The sequence below is a fragment of the Hemiscyllium ocellatum genome, chromosome 25 (assembly GCF_020745735.1).
Source record: "Hemiscyllium ocellatum isolate sHemOce1 chromosome 25, sHemOce1.pat.X.cur, whole genome shotgun sequence".
Classification (NCBI taxonomy): Eukaryota; Metazoa; Chordata; class Chondrichthyes; order Orectolobiformes; family Hemiscylliidae; genus Hemiscyllium; species Hemiscyllium ocellatum.
In genome coordinates, this window is record NC_083425.1 from 51,531,679 (window position 1) to 51,555,971 (window position 24,293).

Below are 24,293 nucleotides of genomic sequence, written 5' to 3' on the forward strand. Positions count from 1 at the left end.
TTGTTAGAGTTTCAGAGAACAAGGTAGCAGGCTTTGGGAGATAGGTTGTCATTGCACAGTCAGTCATTCTGCTACATTGGGTTCTCACTGAACCCAGTGTGTTTGGCCCATTTACAGTTTTTTTTCTGCTCTGCTGTTCATGCATTAAGTTCATCTAGGGTCATCTACTGCTGTTGAAAGTGTCTCTATAGCTTTTCCCTCACAACATCCAACCTTGAGCCTATTCTGCATGGTCAGTTATTTCAACTCCTGGCCTGTAAATATACAAGTTTTAAACAAAATAATTCAGAAAATTAGAAAGAAATCAGCTTCTAAAGTAATCTCCTGAATCCCCTGCACACAGCAGTATCCAATCTTTGAGTCTCTAGGAATTAATAGTGAAGAATTGCTACACTAAACTTCACATCACAGAATGTGGGAGATTGTGGTGCTTTTCCAAATCTCACTAGCCTTGCAACCTTTGTCTTAATATGTGCGTTTAGTTTTCCCACTTGACCAGCTTGGGCATCAGCTGCTTCAACGTCAGTGATGACATCCACAACCATTTCTTGGTCCTAAATCTTTTTGTGCCTCACATTGCCTTTAACCACCTAGGTCCTAAACTCTAAGACAATCCATAAATCTCTTACCTGTCCAAGTCTCCTTGCACTTTGAAGGTCTCTTAAAAACTTACCACTTTGAACACACTTTAGGTCACCTGGGAAATGTTTCCTTCACTGGTTTGATGTTAAATTTTGTCCTGACTTCATTGCTGTGTAATAACTTGAGAAATTTTATATTGCCAAAGTAGTTATGAAAAGATCAGTTCTTCTTGATGTTTTGAATCATGACATTCCAGGGCAAAGAAGCTTGTATCTTTAAGACAATTACATGACATCACGACAATCTGCTACATGTCTCAACTTTAGTCTCTCCATGTCATGCAGTCACTCAGTAAACAAACTTCAAGGCATCTGTCTCGTGTCTGCCCTCAGGTGGGAGATTTCAAGACGAGAGGGTACATTTTTAAGATGAGAGGAGAAAGATTTTTAAAAGCCACAGGGCATTTTTTTTTACACAGAGGGTGGTTCACATGTGGAATGAACTTCCTCAGGAAATGGTGGATGTGGGTACATTTAGATATGCATATGAATAGGAAAGGTTTGCAGGGATGTGGGCCAGGTGTAGACAGATGGAACTAGTTTAGGTTGGGATTATGTTTGGTTTGGACTGGTTGGATCAAAGGGTCCATTTCCATGCTTTATGACTATGAGAACCTGAATCGTTGTAATTCAAATGGCCTCTCTCTTCTTGCATTCAAAATCTTCACAACACTTTCAATTTTAATTGTTCCTTTGCCTATCATCTTTAACCCTTCCCCCATCACACTCAATGCCTCAGTCTCCTCAATGACACAGGTTGGGATATTTACTACATTCAATACACCATATTAAAAACAAATTGCATCCACAGTGTTGGTAACTATGCATTGTGAACATAAATTTTATTTTTAAAACATTTCAAAGCAATGATTATAAGTTTTTGTCAGCAGTCCTAACACTAGTTGGAATGTATACATGCGTGGACAAGTGATCAGACTCTGACATAATTAAATATACTGATGGTGGTCATCTTATATATTCAGGTAAGAAAGATGGTTTCTTCGACAAATTTATCAGAGGATACTGTACTCCTATCAGCAGCAAAGGAGGATAAGACAGAGTTGGAAAGAGAATAACTTAGGGACTTGGTGCAACTGGAACTGAAGTAATTGATACAATGAATGTGATAGACAGGCCAGACCTTACGTTCTGTTTTAATACCAGGAAGTAAAACAGGCTTTCTTTGTTAATAATGGGTGGCATGGTGGCTCAGTGATTTGCTCTGCTGCCAGGGACCCAGGGTCAGTTCCACTCTTGGGAGACTGTGTAGAGTCTGCACGTTCTCCCTGTGTCTGCGTGGATTTCCTCTGGGTCCTTCGGTTTCCCCTCTCAGTCCAAAGATGTGCAGGTTACATTGATTAGCCATGGGAAATGCAGGGTTATAGGGATAGGGTTGGGGGTGGATCTGGGGTAGAATGGTCCTTGGATGGTTGGACTCAATGGGCTGAATGGTCTGCTTCCACACTAAGGATTCTAATGATAATAAAAAAAAGCACATAACTAGTTGCAGTAATAATTAAGTTTTATCTAATCTTTGTATTAATGCCCTGTGGCACTTTATCAGCAAATTCCAAATGTGCAATTAACTTCGGGACAAAAACAAGTTATGTTTTTGAATCATAACAAAATCATGTGTATGCAAAGAGTCAGGCATCTAAATACACATATGCAGTAAACAGTAATAATTAAGAACCATAACACTGTTTACGAGATAGACACATTCATATAGAAAGGTATTAACTACTTACATACAGCAAACAATGAGAAGACAACATGTTACATTAATTGGTTTTCAGAAGACATTTGAAAAAGTGTTACACAGGAGGCATATTAACATAGAAGTTTATGGTAGTAGGGGTAAAATGGCAGTATGCATATGAAATTATCTTAGTAACTAGAAGCCGAGGGATTCATCCATGGTGAATGGATGGTTTTCAGACTACAGATGTTTTGCAGTGGCGATCCCTGTGAGACCACTACTCTTTTCAATTCTTATAGATGACCAAGACTCAGTTGAAGGAAATGCAACATCATAAAGTTGGCAAAGTACTAGATCATGGTAAAGATTGTTATGGAATTTGTGATATAGACAGATGTAAAATATGCAGAAGGATGGCAGATGGAGTTTAATGCCATGAAGTGGGAACTGATGTAATTTGGGAGGAATGGTCAGGAAAGACATGACACTATAATTGACATAATTTTGCAAAGTGGCCATAAACAGAGAAACCTTGGAGATCCATGTACACAAATCAGATCAGGGATTGGGAGGGGTTCTGTGGGAGTGGCTCTGGGAATCTCACCAGATCAGGTTGTGGGGGAGTTCGGGATCAGTTTAGGAGAGCAGTACTGTCAGATGTAGGAGGTGGGGGCATTGGCAGGTGAGTTGAGGGGCTCAGTACAATAGTTACTTGAAGTTGCTTTAACTCTCTAACATCTCCTGTATAGCTATTCAGTTTGATTCAGAAACCTCTGAAATCTCAGAGTCTACTTCAGAAATGGGACTCTGCAGAGGTTTCCAGCCACAGGGTTATTGACTCAAGGAAATTTCAATTTCCCAGGCAATTGTCATGAAGTTAGTTGCATCCGGATTTTGGGATGATACTGATTTGCAACTCCAATCTAGGCTGTTGCAACAACTATCGCCCCACCAAAATATCTGGACCATGTAATCTTCTACAAAAAGTGAAGTAGTACTTGAAGTGAAAACATTGCATACACAGGATATTGGTCTACCTAAATTGCTGTTGTAGAGAACTAACACAACTTCAATGGATTGAATGGTCTCCTCTTGTTCTGAAATGAATGTTTTGATTTCATCATAAATTTCATATTTATAAGAGGCTTTTCCACAGGGAAGCATAATTGAGGCAATAACTAGAGGTGATAGACTCTAAATCATTGCAGAAAGATCTAGAGGGAGATAAGGAGAACTTTGTTCACTCACTTGAGCTAAGCACAAACTGCTCTTTCAAAGCAGTACCATGTTACGATGGGCCAAATGGCCATCTTTGGTGTTGTTAATTTTTGTACTTCTATAATCCTCCATGAGGACACATAACACAGGTACACAAGGGAGACATGCAGAAATAGACAGGTGATTAAGTACGCACTGACTGCAGACAGTAAATGAGAAATGATATGCTCAGTAACTCCACAGTTACTGGACAGCTGTCAGAAGTTACTCCAATCAACACTGGAACAATGTGGAGCAATAAGAACATCTCCTTTTCAACATGTTGGGATAGAACAGGTCAGAATTAGAGTCACACCAATTTAGCAATGACTGACTGACCCAGGGCACTTTGAAAATGCTCTGTGAATTTACAGCAATGTGATCTGACAATGCAGCACATTCCACAATTGCATTTAGCACTATAACAGGACTCCTGTGTTTTATTACTGAGAAACTCAGCAGCCTGTTCTACCACGAAGACTGATGCAAAGCATATATTCAATTCTTCTGCCATTTCCTGGTTCCCCATTATTATTTCTCCAACTTCATTATCTAAGGGACCACAAAAAACAATGTGGCAAAGATTAGTGGTACGCTGGATGATTGGCAAAGTTTCAAAACCCGACAAATGATCACCAAAAAATAATAAAAAGCGTGAAAATAAATATTGATGTAAACTAGCAAGGAGTATCGAAATGGACAGTAAAAGGTTCTTTAAATGTATAAAAAGGAAGAGGAAGACCACAGTGAATCTTTAGTGAATGATGCTGGGCAAATAATATAGGGGAACCAGGAATTGGCAGAGGAGTTGAATAAACATTTTGCAGTCTTATCCGTAGAACACAGTAACAAGATTCCAAAAACACTAACTAATCAAGAGCAAAAGATGAGAGGAAACAAACAAACACTGGAGAAAAGGTACCAGGGAAGCCAATGGAGCTGAAGGCTAATATGGACCTAATAGGTTGCATCCTGGGATATTAAAGGAAGCTTAGTTAGAGACAAAAAAACTGCAGGTGCTGGAATCTCCCGACCAATCCCCACCTGAACCCCCTGGTACTTTCGCCTGCAACCGGATAAGATGCAAAACCTGCTGGTATATCAGCCCCTCACCTCCATCCAGGGCCCCAAACAGTCCTTCCAGGTGAAACAGAAATTCATCTGCCTCTCGTCCAACCTAGTTTAATGCATCAGGTACTCCCTATGTGGTCATCTCTACATCGGGGAGACCAAATATAAACTTATGTCATGTTTCTCTGAGTATTTCAGTCGGGCCCACAGGGCCTGACCAGACCTCCCAGTTACCGCCCATTTTAATTGCCCTGACCACTCCCTTTCCAACATGACCATCCTTGGCCTCCTCCATTGCCACAATGAACCACACCTCATTTTCTGCCTGGACAGCCTACAGCCCAGAGGACTCAACACTGGGTTATCCAGTTTCAAATAACCTTCCCTTCCCCATCCCCCGACTCCCTTCCTGGCCCGTCACCATCCCTTCCACTACTCCCAGCCACCAACCTGATTCATTCTTCCCATTGACCAACCAGGTTGTACCTTCTACCTGTCTTCACCTATCCCCACTTCATCACCCTGCCCCTGCCACTCCCTTTATCTACCGCTCCCCCTACACCCACCCCCAGTCCTGAAGAAGGGTTACACCTGAAATGTCGACTTCTCCACCTCCAGATGCTGCCTGGCTTGCTGTGTACTTCCAGCCTCCTGCCTGTCTATTTTAAAGGAAGCAGCTACATAGATAGTGCATGCATTGGTAGTAATCTTCCACCCATCCTTAGATTCTTAAAAACTCTTCAATGATTGGAATATTACCAACATAACACCCTTGTTCAAAAAAGGAAACGGACAGAAAAAAAGCTAACTATAAACCAGTTAACAGTGGTCTTTAGAAAAAGGTTTGCTTTAAGGAACAGAACAGCAAAAATAAACAGAAATAGAAATACAAAACACAATTAAGCAGAGTCAGCATGGCTTCACGAAGAGGAAGTCACATCTGATAACTTTATTAGAATTCCTTGAGGAGGTAACAAGCAAGATAAATAAAGTAGAACCAGTATAAGTTATTCAGTTTGATTTTCAAAAGGCAATGAATAAGTTACTGCATGTTAATCTACTGAATAAAATAAGAGCCAATAGTGTTGGAGATCATATATTAGCCTGGAAAGACGACCCTTTAACTAATAGAAGAGAGGATTGGGATGGGGGGGGGGGCATTTTTCAGGATCACAACCAGTGAATGTACCATAGCTAAACTTGCAGATGACACAAAAATAGGTGGGAAGGCAAGTGATGAGGATAAAGAGGAAAGATAGAGCCTGCGGAAGAACGTACATTTGGCAGGCAATTGGGCAGAAACCTGGCAGATAGATAAGAATAAAAAATGTGAGGTTATGCATCATATCTGGAAAAGCAGAGGAGCTGAACATTATTTAAATGGAAAAAGATTGCAGAAAGCTGCCGCACAAAGGGATTTGGGGCTCTTTGAGCATAAGTTACCATCCAAGTTCCCCAAGTAATAGAAAAAGCAAATAGAATATTGCCTTTATTTCAAAGGAAATGTTTATAAAATAGGAAAGTCTCGCTAAATCTATACAATGCATATACATTGTATAAGTTTAGCAAGAATACTCTGAAGAGTTCTGGTCCCCTTATTCAAGGAAAGGTGTACTGGCATTGGTTGCAATACAGAGCAAGTTCACTACATTGATCGTGAGTATGGGGGGAATCTTCTCATGAGGTAAGGGTGAGTAGGGGAGGCCTGCATTTATTGGAGTTTCACAGGGTGAGTGGCAAAGACATTGAAACATACAAAATACTGAAGGAGCTTGACAGGATAGATGCAAAAAAGTTGTTTCTCCTTGTGGGAGAGTGTAGGACCAGAGAGCAACATCTCCAGGTAAAGAGTCATTTAGTAAGAACAATGACGATGAAGAATTTCTCTCATATGCTGTCGAGCCTAGGTCTTTCGATATATTCAAGGCTGAGATAGATTGTTAATCAGTAAGTGACTCGAGATTGTTGGGAAAAGACAGGAGAGTGGAGTTGAGAATTACCAGATCAGGCATGAAAACATCAAACAGTAGAACAAATTAGGTAGGCCTGAGGCCTAATTCTGCTCCTACATATTATATTCCTATGATCTAACTCAGGTGAAAGTATACTGCAGGATAGTGCTGCAAAAGGAAAGAGAGCGCACAAAGACTGTTAAAGCAGGGGTGGCTGATAATTTACCTACGTGGCTGATACCCAGTTTGGATATCAAGAGATTGTCCTGCATTTCCTAAAAGCAAGTTAATAGTGGCATTAAATGAACAAAATCACTTATAGGCAGGAGGTTGAGATTCAGAAATGTGCCAGGCTTTGATGACTTTCTACTTTAAAAAAAAACATGAAGTGATACTGGGTAAATCTGTCCATACTATTTAAAGTGAAGGGAGTTGAAAATGCTGAACACCACCAGTCACCTGTTCCAAACATGTATGTTCTGCAAGTTAATTGGCATGGTAATAATGGTTTCAATAAACCACAAGTGTGAATCTTGACAAACCAAGTAATACAGGTGAGCATTTTGGAAATGGCAAAATTCTGGCCCTGTGGTACATTTGGCTATTGAATTACAAAATGACTAACATTGTGATTGGTGTCTGCTAATTTTATTTGTATGTTCATTCTTACTTTGTATAATTTCAACCATGAAATACTGTGTTTAAATATTTCAAAATAAACTTGAGTTAAACAAAGTGACTTCAAAGTTTCTTCAGAAAGAATACAGTAATGTCAGACAAATGGAAGTGTATAAAAAAAAGTAATTAGTTAGCTCAGTTGGTGAGGTTTGTAATAAAGGTTATGCCAATGATATGGGTTCAATTGCTACACTAGCTGAGCTTATCATAAAAGTCCCACCTTCTCAACCTCTTCCCTTCTCCAGGGCGTGTTCAGCTTACGTTAAACTACCACCAATATTTTTGTCAGAGACAGCTTGGCTACCATCCACTGCGTGAGAATTCATTTTCAGCCTTAGCCCCATAAGGAATCCCACTGGCTTCAAGTATATTCCTCAAATCAGACTTCAAACAAAACCCTGAAAAGACATCAAACAAACTCCAAGCCATTAATGAACTCCATCAGCATCAGTTAAGGATACTTTCTTTACAGATCTCAAGTGCATCTACTCGTTAGCTTCCACTAACAATGATGCTTCGCATGAATTAGTCATTGATTCTTTCACTTGCAAATTTCTGCTCAATCATGTCTGTTTATGAATTCCCAACATTGTGGCTGAGAGTTATGAACAAGGGAATCATCCTTGACATAAAGGAAAACAAAATGCAACTTACTGAGGAAAATATGACTTCCAGTGTTTCACTATGATTCACATCAAAATTCTGGATTCAAATTTTACATTTTGTGACAGAATTGTGTGTGTGATTAAGAAAAACGAAAGAGAAGTGTATATATTGTTTTTCATAACATCTGTATGTCCCAACATGGTTTAGTTAGTGAAGTACTTTTACAGTCATATTGATCAAGTTTATCGTTGCACTGGGAATTAAATAAGATTTTATAAAATTAAATTACAACAGAATAAGGTGACAAGGTAATATTGCGAGGTATATTTTAGCAGGAATCAACCTCAAACACCCTAAGGGTCCACGTCAGCAAAAATGACTGAAGAGGAATCTTGTACCCCCTAAATTGGCTTTGGAAAAATATTATAGATAGATTTGTATCATCAGAATAATGGAAAGGAAATATCTATTTATTATACAAGAATGAAATGCAAATAAATTATCCATATAAAGGCTGGTGGAGCGACCCTTGTGGTGCAGTCATTCAGAGCTGAGGGACCCTGGATCAAGTTGCATTGCCTCAGCAAGGGTGTGTAATAACAACTCTGAACAGGGCTGATCAGCAAAATATCTATAAGGGTGAATGATTTTCTGACTGAATCGGTCAGACATGGGACAGAGTATCAGACAGAATTCTGTTTTGCCAGTGTCAGACTAAGACGGTTTACATAAAAATAAAGTGAACCTGTTTACCCAAATCCTCTTGGGATCTGTGTAAGATATATTAACCACAACAGGATGCCAAGCATCATATTACCCAGATATCTGTGACAGAATTGGGTGGGGACGGCAGAAAAGAAAGAAAGATTTACATTTTCGTGGTGTCTTTCACTCTAGTGGAACTTCCAATGTGGATTATAAGTAGACAGGCAGGAGGCTGGAAAAACACAGCAAGCCAGGTAGCATCAGGTGGTGCAGAAGTCAACGTTTCGGGTGTAACCCTTCTTCAGGACTAGGGGTGGGTGTGGGGGGAGCTGCAGATGAAGGAGGTGGTGGTGGTGAAACGGGGATAGGTGAAGACAGGTTGAGAGTACGACCTGGTTGGTTAATGGAAGGAATGAATCCAGTTGGTGGCAGGGACCAGAGGAAGGGAGGGGATGGGAAGGGAGGTTATTTGAAATTGGAAAACTCAAGACAATAGGAGTTTGGTTTGTTTTGGCAATGGAGGAGGCCAAGAATGGTCCTGTCAGAAAGGGAGTGGTTGGGGGAACTGAAATGGGTGATGACTGCAAGGTCTGGTTGACCCTTGTGGACCTGTCTGTAATGCTCAGTGAACTGTTCCCTAAGTTTACGTTTCCTCTCCCCGACGTAGAGAAGATGACATCAGAGGTATCTGCTGCAAGAAACTAGGTTGGAAGAGGCTGTAGCCAGTGAAGTACTTTTCAGGTGTAGTGCTAGTCATTTCGTACAAGTTGGCTATTACATATTTCACTACCAGCTGCCAAGAACACGGTGGCTCAGTGGTTAGCACTGCTGCCTTACAACGCCAGGGACTTGGGTTCGATTCCCACCTCGGGTGACTGTGTGAATTTTGCACATTCTCCCTGTGTCTGTATGGGTTTCCTCTGGGTGCTCCAGTTTCTTCCCATAACCCAAAGATGTGCAGGTCAGGTGAATGAAGGGCTTTTGCCCGAAATGTCGATTTTCCTGCTCCTTGGATGCTGCCTGACCTGCTATGCTTTTCCAGCACCACTCTAATCTTGACTCTCATCTCCAGCATCTGCAGTACCCACTTCTGCCTGGGTCAGATGAATTGGCCAGGCTAAATTGCCCATAGCGTAAGGTGCAATAGTCAGGGGTAAATATAGGTCAGGAGAATGGGTCTGGGTGGCGTTACTCTTCTGAGGGTCGGTGTGGACTTGTTGGGTCAAACAGCCTGTTCCAATATTGTAGGGAATCTAATCTAAACAATGAGCTGATTATGACCAAACCAGCTATTTCAATGCTAGAGCTCAAGAGATAAATATACCTTTTCCAAAAGTGCCTTGGGAGCTTTTACATGCATGTGTCTGGGCAGAGTAGTTATGATTAGATCAGATTATTTACAGTGTGGAAACAGGCCTTTCGGCCCAACAAGTCCACACCAACCCTCCGAAGAGCAACCCACCCATACCCATTCCCCTATCACTACAGGCAATTTAGCACAGCCAATTAACCTAACCTGCACATTTTTGGACTGTGGGAGGGAACCGGAGCACCCGGAGGAAACCCACGCAGACACGGGGAGAATGTGCAAACTCCACATAGACAGTTGCCTGAGGCAGGAAATGAACCCGCGTCACTGGCGCTGTGAGGCAGCGGTGCTAACCACTGTGCCACCCATAATGGTTATGGTTTTAAAACCAGCAAGATATCAGTCCCATGCTTAGAGATTACATCTAGGATTATTCATTTCGTATCAAACCACAATGGGAGTTGAACAGACAACCAAACAGTGTTCTCAAGACAACACTGAAGATAGTTAATTGAATTTGAGACTCTGCATAGATTGATGCTGCATTAGCTATATAAATAAAAAGCAGGGTCATGTTAATTGGGCTTGCAATCAACAACACTCTTTCTAGAAGCTATTTAATTGGGATTCCAGCAAGACACTCCCAGGGTTGCAGAGTCCTGATTAAAGTCAATACAATCTCTTTAGTACTCGCTGCAATTTCCACAATATATTGAACCACATCGTGAAGGGCCCACTCAGAGACAGTGCACCTCCCCTCTGTGGAGCCAAAACTGACTGAAGTTAGTTTCTTGGAAAATGCATGAAAATAATCTGAACTAAAGTTCAGTATCATTTAAATCACACAAATTGATGACAACGAGGAAAACCCATCTTCTTAACATAAATTTGAAAGAGTGAAATATTCCCAACAGTTTCTCCTGTAATAGCACTGGCCACAAACAGAATCATTAAAATTGAGTCTGCTGTTGACAGTTCAGTCCTCTGGCTAACAAAATTGCCCATCCGTGTATAATTTAAATTTCTGCACAGATAATTATGGAAGACTGCCACTATAACTGATTAATAATGGGAATATTATTGCATTAATTTTGCAATGATGCACAGTTAGTTTTACAAGGACTTGGGGGAACTGAGGACCCTATAGAAATACAGTGGGAAAACAGTGAATCAATTCTGCACTTGAAATGAATTATTCGTAATTTATCATTCCCAGCAATATTTAACCTCATCTTAGGGTGAGAAGATGAATGGATGTTTTCTAATGAATTGTATTTTCTTTAACCAATGTTCAGTCTTGCAAGCACTCAGCCTTAAACTCATATAGCTAAATTTATAAAGGTATGCTCCAGGATTCTCATACACCAGGAATACTTAATGGGAAATGGTGGGCAAGGCTTCAAATGTTGAAAAGTAAGGCCTCATTTCTCCTGAAATGAAATAAAGAACTAAAATTATTGAGATAACCTCTTCAGAACTGACAGTAGATGGGCAAAAGTGAAATATACACTGAAGACATAGCATGGTGTCAGGGAGAAGGGGCAAACGGATAGGTGAGAATGGAGCCCAGAGAGAGACAACAATAGTGAGGCAGACAAAGGAATGGATGACAGTATGCCAGGGAGAAAATAAAGCTGATAATGAGGACAATGAATTGGTGAAAATGATCTGAAAGCAATTAATGTTATGACAAGGTCTGGGGTTTGGTTTATAGGTAAAGGACATGAAAGAAGGTGTTCAGGTTGGAAAATATTGACCTCAATACTGAAGCATGAAGGTTGCTGGATCCCCAAGCAGAAAATGAGATGCTGTTTTTCCAGCTTGTGCTGAGCCTCCCTCTAAAAACGCAGCAGGCCTGAGAGAGAAATATTGACCAGGGAACATAGTGACGTACAGAGGAAACTCGATTATCTGAAGGACACAGGCAGAGAATATTTTGTTCTGTTAATCAAATTCTGGATAATCGAATGCCAGATAACAGCCAAGCATTGGGACCTTGCGATCTTATTCGGATAATCGAATGCCGGATAATTGAGGTTCCTCTGTATTGAAGTGACAGGCAACTGGAAGCTCAGGGTTATTTTTGTGGGCAGAATGTAGGTGTTCCGCAAAGTGTTCACCAATCTGCATTTTGTCTCCCTAATGTAGAGGAGACCACATTGTGAGCAGCAAATACAGTAGACTAGATTGAGTAAAATGCAGGTAAATCGCTGCTTCACCTAGGAGGAATGTTTGGAGTCTTGGGTTATGAGAATGAAGGAAGTAAATGGACAGGTGTTACATCTTCTGTGACTGCATTGGAAGGTGCAGTGGGGATGTGGGTAGGTGTTGAGGAATGGAAGACTGGACCAAATTGTTCCAGAGGGAATGGTCCCTGCAAAAGGCAGATAAGGGATCGGAATGGAAAATTAGTCTGGTGGTAACATCCTGCTAGAGATGACAGAAATGGTGGCTTATTATCCTTTGGATGTGGAGGCTGGTGTGGGAAACAGGTTGGATATGGCTAAGGAGTCTGTAAACCATGGTGGCGGGGAATCCTTGGGTGAAACAAGATGTGAAAATTTCTGAGATCATCAGAATAGATGCAATAAAGACAGAGAAACTGAAAAATAAAACGGAATGGAGTCCTTATGGAAAGCAAGATGTGAGGATATATAGTCCAGGTAACTGGTTTTGGTGGCTTTGTAGTAGGTATCAGTTTATCCCCAGATATGGAAATTAAGATGTTGAGGAAGAGAAGGGAGAAGTCATAGATGGACCAGGTGAAGGTGACAGCAGAGTGGAAGTTAGAAACAAGGCTGATAAACGTTTCCAATTCCATACCAGAGAGGGAAGCAGCAATGTTGATGTCATTGATTTATCAGAGAAAGAGTTATGGGTAGAGGCCCCAAGTAGGACCGGAACAAAGAATGCTTCAGGTTCCCCATAAAAGAGACAGACATAATGAGGGCCCATGCAGGGAGCCATCGATCTGAAGAAATTGGGGGGACTTAAAGGAGGATTATTCAAAGGTGGATGAGCTTGGCCATACGTAGGGTGGTGGATGGGGATGGCTCAGGCCTTTCTTCCAGGAAGAAGTGGAGATTCCTAAGACCATCTTAACTGGGTCCATAGTGCACAGGAGGCAGCTGCTGCCCATGAACTGGAAATTTTGAAACTGACAAAAAGTGTCAGAAGAACGTGGATTAAGTGGGGAGGGACTGGACAAGGGAAAAAAAAACGTGGAGTCAAAGTAGGATGAGATAAGTTTCACGGGGCAGGCACTGGCTGAAACAATGGTTCTGCCCAGGCAGCCCTATTTGTGGGTTTTGGGAAGAAGGAAGATGTGGGCTGTATGGGGTTGTGGGACGATGTGCTTGGAAGCTGTGGAGGAGAGGGGGTGTGTTGGAGAAGAGACACCGAGATCTTCATGAAGGTGAGATTAGTGACCATTACAGATGCCTTTTTCAATGCCCTTGACAGACCCCCACACCCCAGGCACCTTTAACGACATGAATTGCTTTCAACACGGCTAACCCATTTTCACCTATTCATTATCCTCATTATCAGCTTTACCTTCTCTTGAGGATACTATCATCCATCGTTTTGTCGGCCTAACTGCCCTTTTCTCTTTGGACTCCATCTCTGTCTCGTCGCTCATTCCTTTCTACTGCCAATTACTTGTCATTTCAAACAAAAAGTATTGGTTGGAATTTTAACATCCGAGACGGATGTTAAAAACGTGACTACAAAGAATGCAATCCTCCTTGAACCTGCCCATTTCTGCTTTTAAGAGAGGTGGAATGAAAGACAGGTGAGCTCAGGATGCAAATCGGTTCTTGAATCCTTCTAACAAGACAAAATACCTCCATATTAACAGGATTTCTACTTTTGAAACAAATGTTGACGAGGTTGTCTGGCCACCAGGAAAACCAGCCAGGGAAAGAAAACTGATGCACACAGTAAATGTTTCCACAGGGTTGTCTGAACACAGCAGCTTATCGGTAAAAGTTTTGCTACCTCCACGATTGCCTCAAGGATCACCTTCTTTACAAAACTATCACCCACTGTAATCTCTGAATCTTGACAGCCTCCATGAACTGCACTCCCAACTTTCAAAACTTTACTATTGCCACCAAAATCCCACTGGCATTACACCCTAACAATGATAATCCAAGATGGAGGGTGGGAAAAATTGTGGCTGTAAGAGTTGCTCCTTTTCTGAGACATTTTAGGTGATGGAGGTGTTTTCCTCAAATTCCAGGAGCATCAATTACTGTTTTGTATGTTTTTGCATTGTTTTGGAACTTTCTTGGGTAAAAAGATCAAAACAACAGTACTTTAAAAAGGAGAAAGACAGACAAAAGACAGTGTCCACGGGTCAGGTTGGGAGAGAGAAATAAACCTATACTGCTAATTGATGCAGCAATGATTCTGCACAGTTATTGCCTTTACTGTTTGAGTTCAGGACCTCCGGTGATTGGAGTGCATCTTGGAAAAATGAACAAACAGCAAAATTCACAGCTGACCTTGGAGGAACCAGTGTGGGAGACCTCAGCACAGGAACAGTTAAGTACATAGTTTTTAATGTGTAATCTTGCTGTAAATCTACAGTAGTGAGTAGAGTGGGTTCTTTCTTGATTATATGTTTCATTGAGATCTGTCTCTTGACTAAATTTTAAAAATATAAACTATAAGTACTAAGTTAGCCTGGAGCATTTGTTTTACAGCAAACAGATGGTACTATATTTTTGTTCTTAGATTGTGAAGGAGCAAAGATGATCTTTAGTAGAGTGACATGCTCTTCCTGATGAATGTGGGAGTTAGGTAGAGTTTCCATGTTACTGATGATTATGTCTGCAGGAAGTGTCTTCAGCTGCAAATCCAATCAGATCGCATGGATCGGTTGGCGCGGCAGTTAGAGGCAATGAGGAATTTACAAGAGCGATGGGGTGTGATGGATGGCAGTTATAGAAAGGGAGAAAAGCTGCTGATACAGTCAGGTATATGGGTTAACTCCAGGAAAGGTAGCAAGGATAGTCAGGTAGTACAGGGATCTTCTGTTGCTTTGAAAAATGTAGGGGGTGATGGACACTCAAAGGAAATAGCACAAACAGCCAAGTTTCTAGTATCAAGACTGGCTCTAATGTAATGAGGGTTCCAAGCAATTGATTGTAACAGTCTCTAGTCAAAATCATACAGACGTTTCTGCAGCCAACAATGGTGTGTTACGTCCCTGGTGCCAGGATCAAGGGCATCTCAAAGAGGGTACAGAGTGTTCTCAAAGGGGAGAGGGACCAGCAGGAGATCATTTTACACATTGGACCTAATGACAAAGAAAGGAAATGGATGAGATTCTGAAGGGAGAATATAGAAAGTCAGGCAGGGATTTAAAAAGGTCATGGAGGGTAGTAATATCTGGATTACTCCTGGTGCTACAAGCCAGTGAGGGTAGGAATAGGAGGATAGAGCAGAAGAATGCATGAATGAGGAGCTGGTGTATGAGAGAAGGATTCATATTTTTGAATCATTGGATTCTCTTCTGGAGTAGAAGTGACCTGTACAAGAAGAATGGATCACACCTGAATTGGAAGGAAGGGGTCTAATATACTGGCAGGGAGTTTGCTACAGCTGCTCAGGAGGATTTAAACTAGTAAGGTGGGGGGGTGGGACCCGGGGACATAGTGAGGTAAGAGATCAAACTGACACTGGTACAGTTGGGAAGAGGAGCGACTCAAACAGTTAGGGCAGACAGGAACAAGGCAGAGAACAAGGGAAGATGGTTCACTGCCAGAGGACAAGGTAGGACTGCTAAACTAAACTGCATTTATTTCAATGCAAGAGGGCTAACAGGGAAGGCAGATGAACTCAGGTCACAGTGAGGAGCACGGGACTAGGATATCATAGCAACTACAGAAACGTGACTCAGGGATGGACAGGACTGGCAGATTAATGTTCCAGGACAGAAATGCGATAGGAAGGATAGAAAGGGGTGGGGGGAAACAAGAGAGGAGGGGGAGTGGCATTCTTGATCAGGCATGCTGTACTTAGGGAGGATATTCCTGGGAATACATCCAGAGAAATTATTTGGGTGGAACTGAGAAATAAGAAAGAAATGATCACTTTATTAGGATTGAATTATAGACCTCTTAACAGTCAGTGGGAAATTGAGAAACAAATTTGTAAGGAGATTTCAATTATCTGTAAGAATAATAAAATGGTTATGGTCGAGGATTTTAACTTTTCAAACATAGTTTGGGACTGCCATTGTGTTAACAATTTAAATGGAAGGAATTTATTAAGAGTGTACAAGAATATTTTCTGATTCAGTATGTGGATGTATCTACAAGAGAAGGTACAAAACTTGACCTACTCTTGTGAAATAAGGCAGGACAGAGATGTCAGTGAGGAAGCACTTTGGGGCCAGTGACCACAATTCTGTTATTTTTAAAATAGTGATGGAAAAGGATAGACAGGATCCAAATGTTGAAGTTCTAGATTGGAGGAAGGCTAATTTTGATAGTATTAGGCAATAACTTACAAAAGCTGATTGGGGGCATATGTTTGCAGGTAAAGGACAGCTAGAAAATGGGAAGCCTTCAAAAATGAAATAAGGTGAGTCCAGAGACAGTATATTCCTGTTAGGGTGAAAGGAAAGGCTGGTAGACAGAGAAAATGTTGGATGACTAAAGAAAAAGGAAACATATGTCAGGCATAGACCGCAGAGATTGAGTGAATCCTTATAAGAGTATAAAGGCAGTAGGAGTATACTTAAGAAGGAAATCAGAAGGGCAAAAAGGGGCCATGAGACAGCTTTAGCAAGTATGGTTAAGGATAATCCAAAGGGATTTAATAAATACATCAAGGACAAAAGGATAACTAGGGAGAGAAGAGGGCACCTCAAAGATCAGCAAGGCGGCCTTTGTGTGGAGCCACAGGAGATGGGGGAGATACTAAATGAGCATTTTGCATGTGTTTACTGTGGAGAAGATCATGGAAGATATAGAATGTGGGGAAATAAATGGTGACATCTTGAAAAAAAAAGGTGTTGCTGGATGTCTTGAAATGCAAAAAAGTGGATAAAACCCTAGAACCTGATCAGGTGTACCCTAGAACTCTGTGGGAAGCTAGAGAAGTGATTATTGGGCCCCTTGTTGAGATGTTTGTATCATCAAGTCACAGATGAGTTGCCGGAAAACTGCGGGTTGGCTAACGTGGTGCCACTATTTAAGAAAGATGGTAAGGAACAGCCAGGGAATTATTGACTGGTGAGTCTGACATTGGTGGAGAGCAGGTTGCTGGATAGAATTCTGAGGGACAGGATTTACATGTTTGTGCGAAGATTTGTAGCTCGGGTGCTTGTTGTAGTGGTTCTGTTCGTCGAGCTGGAAGTTTTAGTTGCAAACGTTTCGTCCCCTGGCTCGGAGACATCATCAGTGCTCTGGAGCCTCCTGCGAAGCGCTTCTTTGATGTTTCTTCCGGTATTTATAGTGGTCTGTCCTTGCCGCCCGGACTGACACCCGGAAGCGGCAAGGACAGACCACTATAAATACCGGAAGAAACATCAAAGAAGCGCTTCGCAGGAGGCTCCAGAGCACTGATGATGTCTCCGAGCCAGGGGACGAAACGTTTGCAACTAAAACTTCCAGCTCGGCGAACAGAACCACTACTACAGGATTTACATGTATTTGGTAAGGCAAGTACTTATTAGGCAGGGATAGAAAACATGACTTTGTGTGCGGGAAATCATGTCTCATGAACTTGCTTGAGATTTTTGAACAAGTAACAGAGGATTGATAAGGTCAGAGTGGCTGATGTGATTTATATGGACTTCAGTAAGGTGTTCAAGACGTTTCCTCATGGGAGACTGGTTAGCAAGTTTAGTGGAATATGGGGAGAACTAGCCCATTTGGATACAAAACTGGCACCAAGGTAGAAGACAGAGGATGGTGGTGGAGGGTTGTTTTATAGACTGAAGGCCTGTGACCAGTGGAGTGCCACAAGAATCGATGCTGGGTCCTTTTTAATCATTTATATAAATGATTTGGACATGAACATAGGAAATACAGTTAGTAAGTTTGCAGATGACACCAAAATTGGAAGAGTAGTAGACAGCATAGGTTACCTCAGAGTAAAACAGATCTTGATCAGATGGACCAATGGGTTGAAGAGTGGCAGATGGAGTTTAATTTAGATAAATGTGAGGTGTCGTATTTTGGAAAAGCAAATCTTAGCAGGACTTATACACAATGGTAAGGTCTTGGGGGAGTGTTGCTAAACAAAGAGACCTTGGAGAGTAGGTTCATAGTTTGTTGAAAGTAGAGTCGCAGGGAGATAAGGATAGTGAAGAAGGCGTTTGGTATGCTTTCCTTTATTGGTCAGAAAATTGAGTACAGGAGTTCAGAGGTCATGTTGTGGCTGTACAGGACATTGGCTAGGCTACATTTGGAATATTGTATGCAATTCTAGTCTCCTTCCTATCAGAAGGATATGGTGAAACTGGAAAGGGTTCAGAAAAGATTTACAAGGATATTGTCAGGGTTGGAGAATTTGAGCTATAGGGAGAGGTTGAATAGGCTAGGGCTGTTTACGCTGGAGTGTCAGACACTGAGGGGTGACCTTATACAGGTTTATAAAATCCTGAGGGGCATGGACAGGATAAATAGACAAGGTCTTTTCCCTGGGGTGGGGGAGTCCAGAATTAGAGGGCATAGGTTTAGGGTGAAAGGGGAAAGACATAAAAGGGACCTAAGGGGCAACTTTTTCACACACAAGGTGGTGCATGTATGGAATGAGCTGCCAGAGGAAGTGGTGGAGGCTGGTACAATTACAGCATTTCAAAGGCGTCTGGATGGGTATTTGGGTGGTTTGAGAGATATAGGCCAAGTGCTGGAAATGGGACTAGATTAGATTAGGATAGCTGGTCGGCATGGATAAGTTAGATCAAAGGGTCTGTTTCCATGTTGTATATCTCTATTATTCTATCACAGTCACTTAGCCTTTCTGCACTTCAGCCGCCACGTATTATCTTTAGGATCTCCCACCAAAATGCAGGCGCACACTCCATGGAATTTTATGAACTTAAGGGAAGCTTTTATTTCCAGGATCATCTGTGCCACCTACCACATCTCCTCCCTTGAAAAATGTTGAGACTTTGAGCATGTAATCTAGGTAAACAATCCAATGCATTATTGAGTGAGTGCTACACTGTCTGCTCTCTCTCGTGAACAATGCTACTGTTTTGATGAACAGCAGCAGACTTTGTGCTCAAGCAGCATGAGTAAAAATATTACCCAGTCATTATGATATTGCAGTCTGCTTCATGTTACAGTGCATAAATTAGCTGTCACATTATAGTAACTAATTTCTAAATTACTTCATTCCCTGTCAGGTGCTTTGTTATGTCTTTAGAACGTGTAAGGTGCTACATAAATGCTAGTTCTTTATCTTCTTTTTAATAAACACAGACTCCTACAGGCTGGCTGGTTTACTTTTTATGTTCTGCTTGCACTATGACACCAATGCAGGAACAGCTTGAATATGATAACATAATCCATAAACCACATTTTCTGATAAATTGTACATCTCTGCTAACCAACACAACCTTTCAAAGCCTAAGCTACAAAAACTAGCAGAATTTTACATTCAAAGAGTGTTCGTCCATTAGGCTTTTTCCCCCAATTCCTTGACTGTTCTTCCTCCTTATTAATTTCATTTTTAATCTCACTTTTATCTATGATTTTACAGGTGAGAATGTTTATATTCCTTCATAGTTGGCTAATACGTATTAGCCAACTGTTGTGGAGATGGAAGTGGTCCAGCTATTTTTCTGTAATGTTTAAAGCCCTAATCTTTCAGTGTGTGAGGCAATGGTCTAAATTTGGAAAAGAGATTTAACACGATGAACCTGAAAACAAAAATTACTTCCAACTCAGGCTTTATCTCCAATGTTCAACAGTGCAGAGATAATTAAATGCACCCAAAAGGTCTTCAGAGCATCAATTGCAAATTGTGACATTTAATAAAAATTCAACAGTGACAAATAATTAACAACTTCATTACGTCTATCCTTGAGGACCATTCTGAATATCTGTGTTTGAATGATGAATAATGATGGTTCCCCAGTCCTCACCTCATCTCCAGGGGTGATTTCTGAGCAACATCTTCTTTCCAGGCTGTTCTTTGTATAAGACTACAAAGGGAAATTTTTCTCTTTTTAAATTAGTTCATGTGATGTGGGCATCGATGGATGGGTCAGCATTTATTACCCATCCCTAATTACCCTTGAGAAGATACTAATGAGCAGCCTTCCTGAACTAATACAGTTCATTTGGTTCCGTTGATCATTTGTTGATGAAAGCCTTATGCCCGAAATGTCAAAATATGTTCCTCGGATGCTGCCTGATGGCTGTGCTTTCCAGCACTACACTCTCAACTCTGATCTCCAGCATCTGCAGTGCTCACTTTATCCGTTGATCATTCGCTCCATTCTGAGGAAGGGTCATTGGACCCAAATCATTAACTCAGATTTCTCTCCACGGACGCTGCTGGATCTGCTGAGCTGTTCCATCATTTTCTGTTTGTGTTACAGATCATCTGGTGTTGTTATGGAGGGTGTTCTGCATTTTGTCCCAGCAACACTAAAGGAATGGCAATATATTTCCAAGTCAGGATGGTGAGTGGTTTGGAGGGGAACTTGTAGTTGGAGGCATTTTCATGTGTCTGCTGCCCCTGTCCTAAATGGAAATGCTATGGGTTGGCAAGATAATGTCCAAGAAGTCTTGGTGAATGTTGCAATACATCTTGTAAATGGTACAAACTGCTTCTACTGTGCAGAGGGAATGGATGTTTGTTGATACTCTGACAGTAGGGGGTGCCATGTACAACAACGCAGCCTCCCCTTCCTCTGGCAGTGAACCATCTATGCTGTGAATATCAAACATAAAACACGAATGACAGAGGAAACCTTTCAAACCTGCTCTATTCTTCAGTATGATTACAGCTGATCTGCCTCAAACCCATTTCCTCTTCAACTCCTCAGATATCTGGTTTCCTTGAGATGTCAGAAATCTGTCATGCCTCATGTGATGAGATGTATCCTGTTTCTCTGGAAGAGGGCTGTTGAAATCCTGGTGCTAAGTTGTCTGCTCCATGGACACCAGAGTAAAATGTTTTGGTTTTTTTTGAAGTAGACAAAAGAAGCATGAGTGGGTGGATTCAGGCTGACACATACCTGGGTTTAAGACTTTGCTTTCAGTTGTCGAAGCTGGGGTTTTTGAAGTTGAAGCCACTAGGTACAGCTCTCTCTCTGCTGCTGGATTCATTTGATCGGAGTCCTTTCTCCTGGATGGGAGGTGATGGCAGGAGAGGGAAATCTGCTTTGTTAAATTTGTGTTTGCCGAGGGTGTGTTTATGGGATGCTGCTATAGTAGAACAATTGATGAGTAGTAATTAAATATTATCTTACAATATATTATGTTAAGTATTTCAAAAGAGTTAAAGTTATGCCAATTCTTCTTTTTTTGTTTGTATTTTAACTGTGGTGTAAGAATAAAGTACGTTTTGCTTACTGCCAGTCGAGCCATCAACATTTAAGGTAAAAACAATGACTGCAGATGCTGGAAACCAGATTCTGGATCAGTGGTGCTGGAAGAGCACAGCAGTTCAGGCAGCATCCAAGGTGGAGCGAAATCGACGTTCTGGGCAAAAGCCCTTCATTTAAAGACAAGTGTAATTCAGCACCTTACACTTGCCTTTAAACAAGATAAAAGTTAGATATAAAGGCATCGCCTTTATATGTTTTGAGGGCATTTGGCCTGGTCTGTAACAATGGAAACTCCTACAATAGATGACCACTCTGTACAACAATGAAGCCTCCCCTTCCCTTGGCAGTCACCCACATCCATTGACAATTTTATTGCCTCAATCATGCATTTGCAGCTTGTTTCATTTAACAGTGTAAATAAAATAAAACAGTATTAACAGCACTCCTAATCTAATGGGCGGTCTTCCTTTTTTGAAAATTCATTCTAAAGAGACATGCATGTCGCCAGAACGATTGCCATTTGTTGCCCACGCCAAGTTACCCTTGACACGACAGTGATAAACATCTTTGCCAAACTAACACTGTCCACTGGTGAAGGTACTTCAACAAGGAAGTATGCCAGAAGTCTGGGGCTGTTAGAGTCAGGTTGTGGGGGGGGGTGGGGGGGGGGGGGGGGGGGGGGGGGGGGGGAGGGTGGGGGGTTGTGCAGGTAACAGAATAATAGTTGAGTTCAAACGTTTTATTTTTTATTTATACATAATTATAAAAATAACATTCAGATTTATGCATTTAATACAGTCAATTTATGTTTTAACATTTCCAGATGCCTGACCACTTTTTATTCTTGTGAATTAGTGTCTGTTACAAAGTCACAATGAACTGTATCAGTTATTCTGCAGGTACGTGGAGTATAGTATTAATAGAACATTTATGATGCTCTGTTTTTCCTGACGTAAAGCCTCCCTAGGGTAGACAATTGTCATTCCTTTATTAATGCCAGGCCATTGTCTCAGTCTATTCTTCTCCTTTTGTCCTGAAGGATTTGGTCTATACTACCAATGTCAGTGCTAAGAGACTCAGGCATCCTGCTAACAACAGATAAAGCTCTAAGGGGAGCTCTACTTAGCTTTGCAGCATAGATACAGCCTGTGTACATTTCCAGAATTTTTGCTGTCACTAGATGTAAAAACATATTCCAATCTGGTTCTAAAGATAGGGGAGGTTTGAAAATACATGGCAGCTCACCATTTGCATTGGCTCAGGTAGCAACTGCAGCCATCATTTTGGCCCAAAGCTGTCTAAATCAAATAGATTCTAGGTATGAATGTGTATTGCAAGGCTGGCTGGCTGTTCAACAGGAATGCCTGGTGTACAAAGCTACAATCAGGGATCAAAGAGGAGGAGAGTGTGTGTGTGTGTGTGTGTGTGTGTGTGTGTGTGTGTGTGTGTGTGTGTGTGTGCGCGCGTGGGTGTGGGTGCGTGGGGGGGGGGTGGAGGGTGTGAAAGGACAAGAGCAGAAAATCACATTGCAGGGTGGGCAAAAAGTAAGGTACAGGGAGATCATGAGGGCAATGAGCGTGGCGTCGAGACATCAGCCACATGAGATCGGGTTGGGGGGTGGATGGGGCTTGGCTAATGGGGACTGGGGCAGGATCAGAAATCATAATGAGATGGTGGTGGAGTGCGAATGCTACTGGACTAGCAATTCAGAGATCCAGGCTAAAGCTCTGGGGCATGACTTCAAATTCCACCCCAGAAAATAGTGAAATTTCAATTTAATTTGGAAATTTGGAATTAAAAGCTAATCCAATGGCAGCCATGCCCAAACAGAAATCAGCCTATTTTTTTATTTGGTGAGAGGAGTGGAGGATTTCTGTCCATGAAACCCATCGAGTTTTCTCATATCATCGTCCCAAGCTCTCTTCATTAACTGCACACCTCTATGGTGTCCCTCTCATCCTATTTTTCCACTCACTGTAGGCAGAAGTACCCATCACAGACATTGGTAGGATTGACCACTATGCTGTCCCGTCTTCACATTGAGGATATCCTCAAATCATGTTGTGGGGCACTACCATCAGGCTGATTGGGATAGATTTCAACAGATCGAGCAATTCAAACTGGGCATCATGAGGTGCTGTGAACACCAGCAGCAGCAGTATAGCATTCAACCACAATTTATGACCTGACAGCCCAGCACATCCTCCACAGCACCATTATAATGAAGCTAGGAGATGAACTCCTGTTCAATGAAGAGTGCTGGAGGGTGTGCCAGCAGCAGTATCAGGCAAACCTAAAAATGAGCTGTCAACCTGGTAAAGCTATAAAGCAGAATTATTTGTGTGCCAACCAGCATAAGCTGCATAAAGCCAAGTGATTCCACAACCAAAAAATCTGATCTAAGCTCTGCAGTATGGCCATATTCAACTGTGCATGATAGCAGACAACTAAACAACTCACTGGAGGAAGATGTTCCACACAATAATTGTGGACATCAGTGCAAAAGACAAGACTGAAGCAGTCAGAACCACCTTCAACCAGAAATGCTGAGGAGATGATCCATTGCAGCTTCCCCTTGAGGTCCTCAGCATCACAAATCCAACCTTCAGCTAACTTGATTCACAGCACATATATCAAGAAACTTCTGAAGGCACTGGATGCTGCAAAGGTTATGCACCTCTCACCCAGTTATTCCAGTACAGTAACAATACTGGCATCAACACAGCAATGTGAAAGCTTTGCCAAGTACATCCTGTTAAGTGAAGGCAGGACAAATTCAAACTACCCAATTACCTTACTGTCAGCCTACTCTCAATCATCTGCAAAGTAATGCAAGATATTGACAATTGTA

At 41.6% G+C, this 24,293-nt stretch overlaps 1 protein-coding gene across 4 annotated transcripts in view; it reads right to left on the reverse strand.

Annotated features, from left to right (window-relative positions):
* spata20 (spermatogenesis associated 20) overlaps positions 1–24,293 on the reverse strand; it is a 363,387-nt gene that overhangs the window by 40,988 nt on the left and 298,106 nt on the right. Inside the window, exon 16 of one of the 4 annotated variants that reach the window (XM_060844320.1) lies at positions 7,635–7,696. The exons of the other annotated variants lie outside the window; for them this stretch is intronic. Within the exon in view, the coding sequence (XP_060700303.1) occupies positions 7,685–7,696 (12 nt within the window). The 3' untranslated portion in view covers positions 7,635–7,684. Of the gene's footprint in view, positions 1–7,634; positions 7,697–24,293 lie in introns of those variants that run through there. 4 annotated transcript variants of the gene reach the window in all.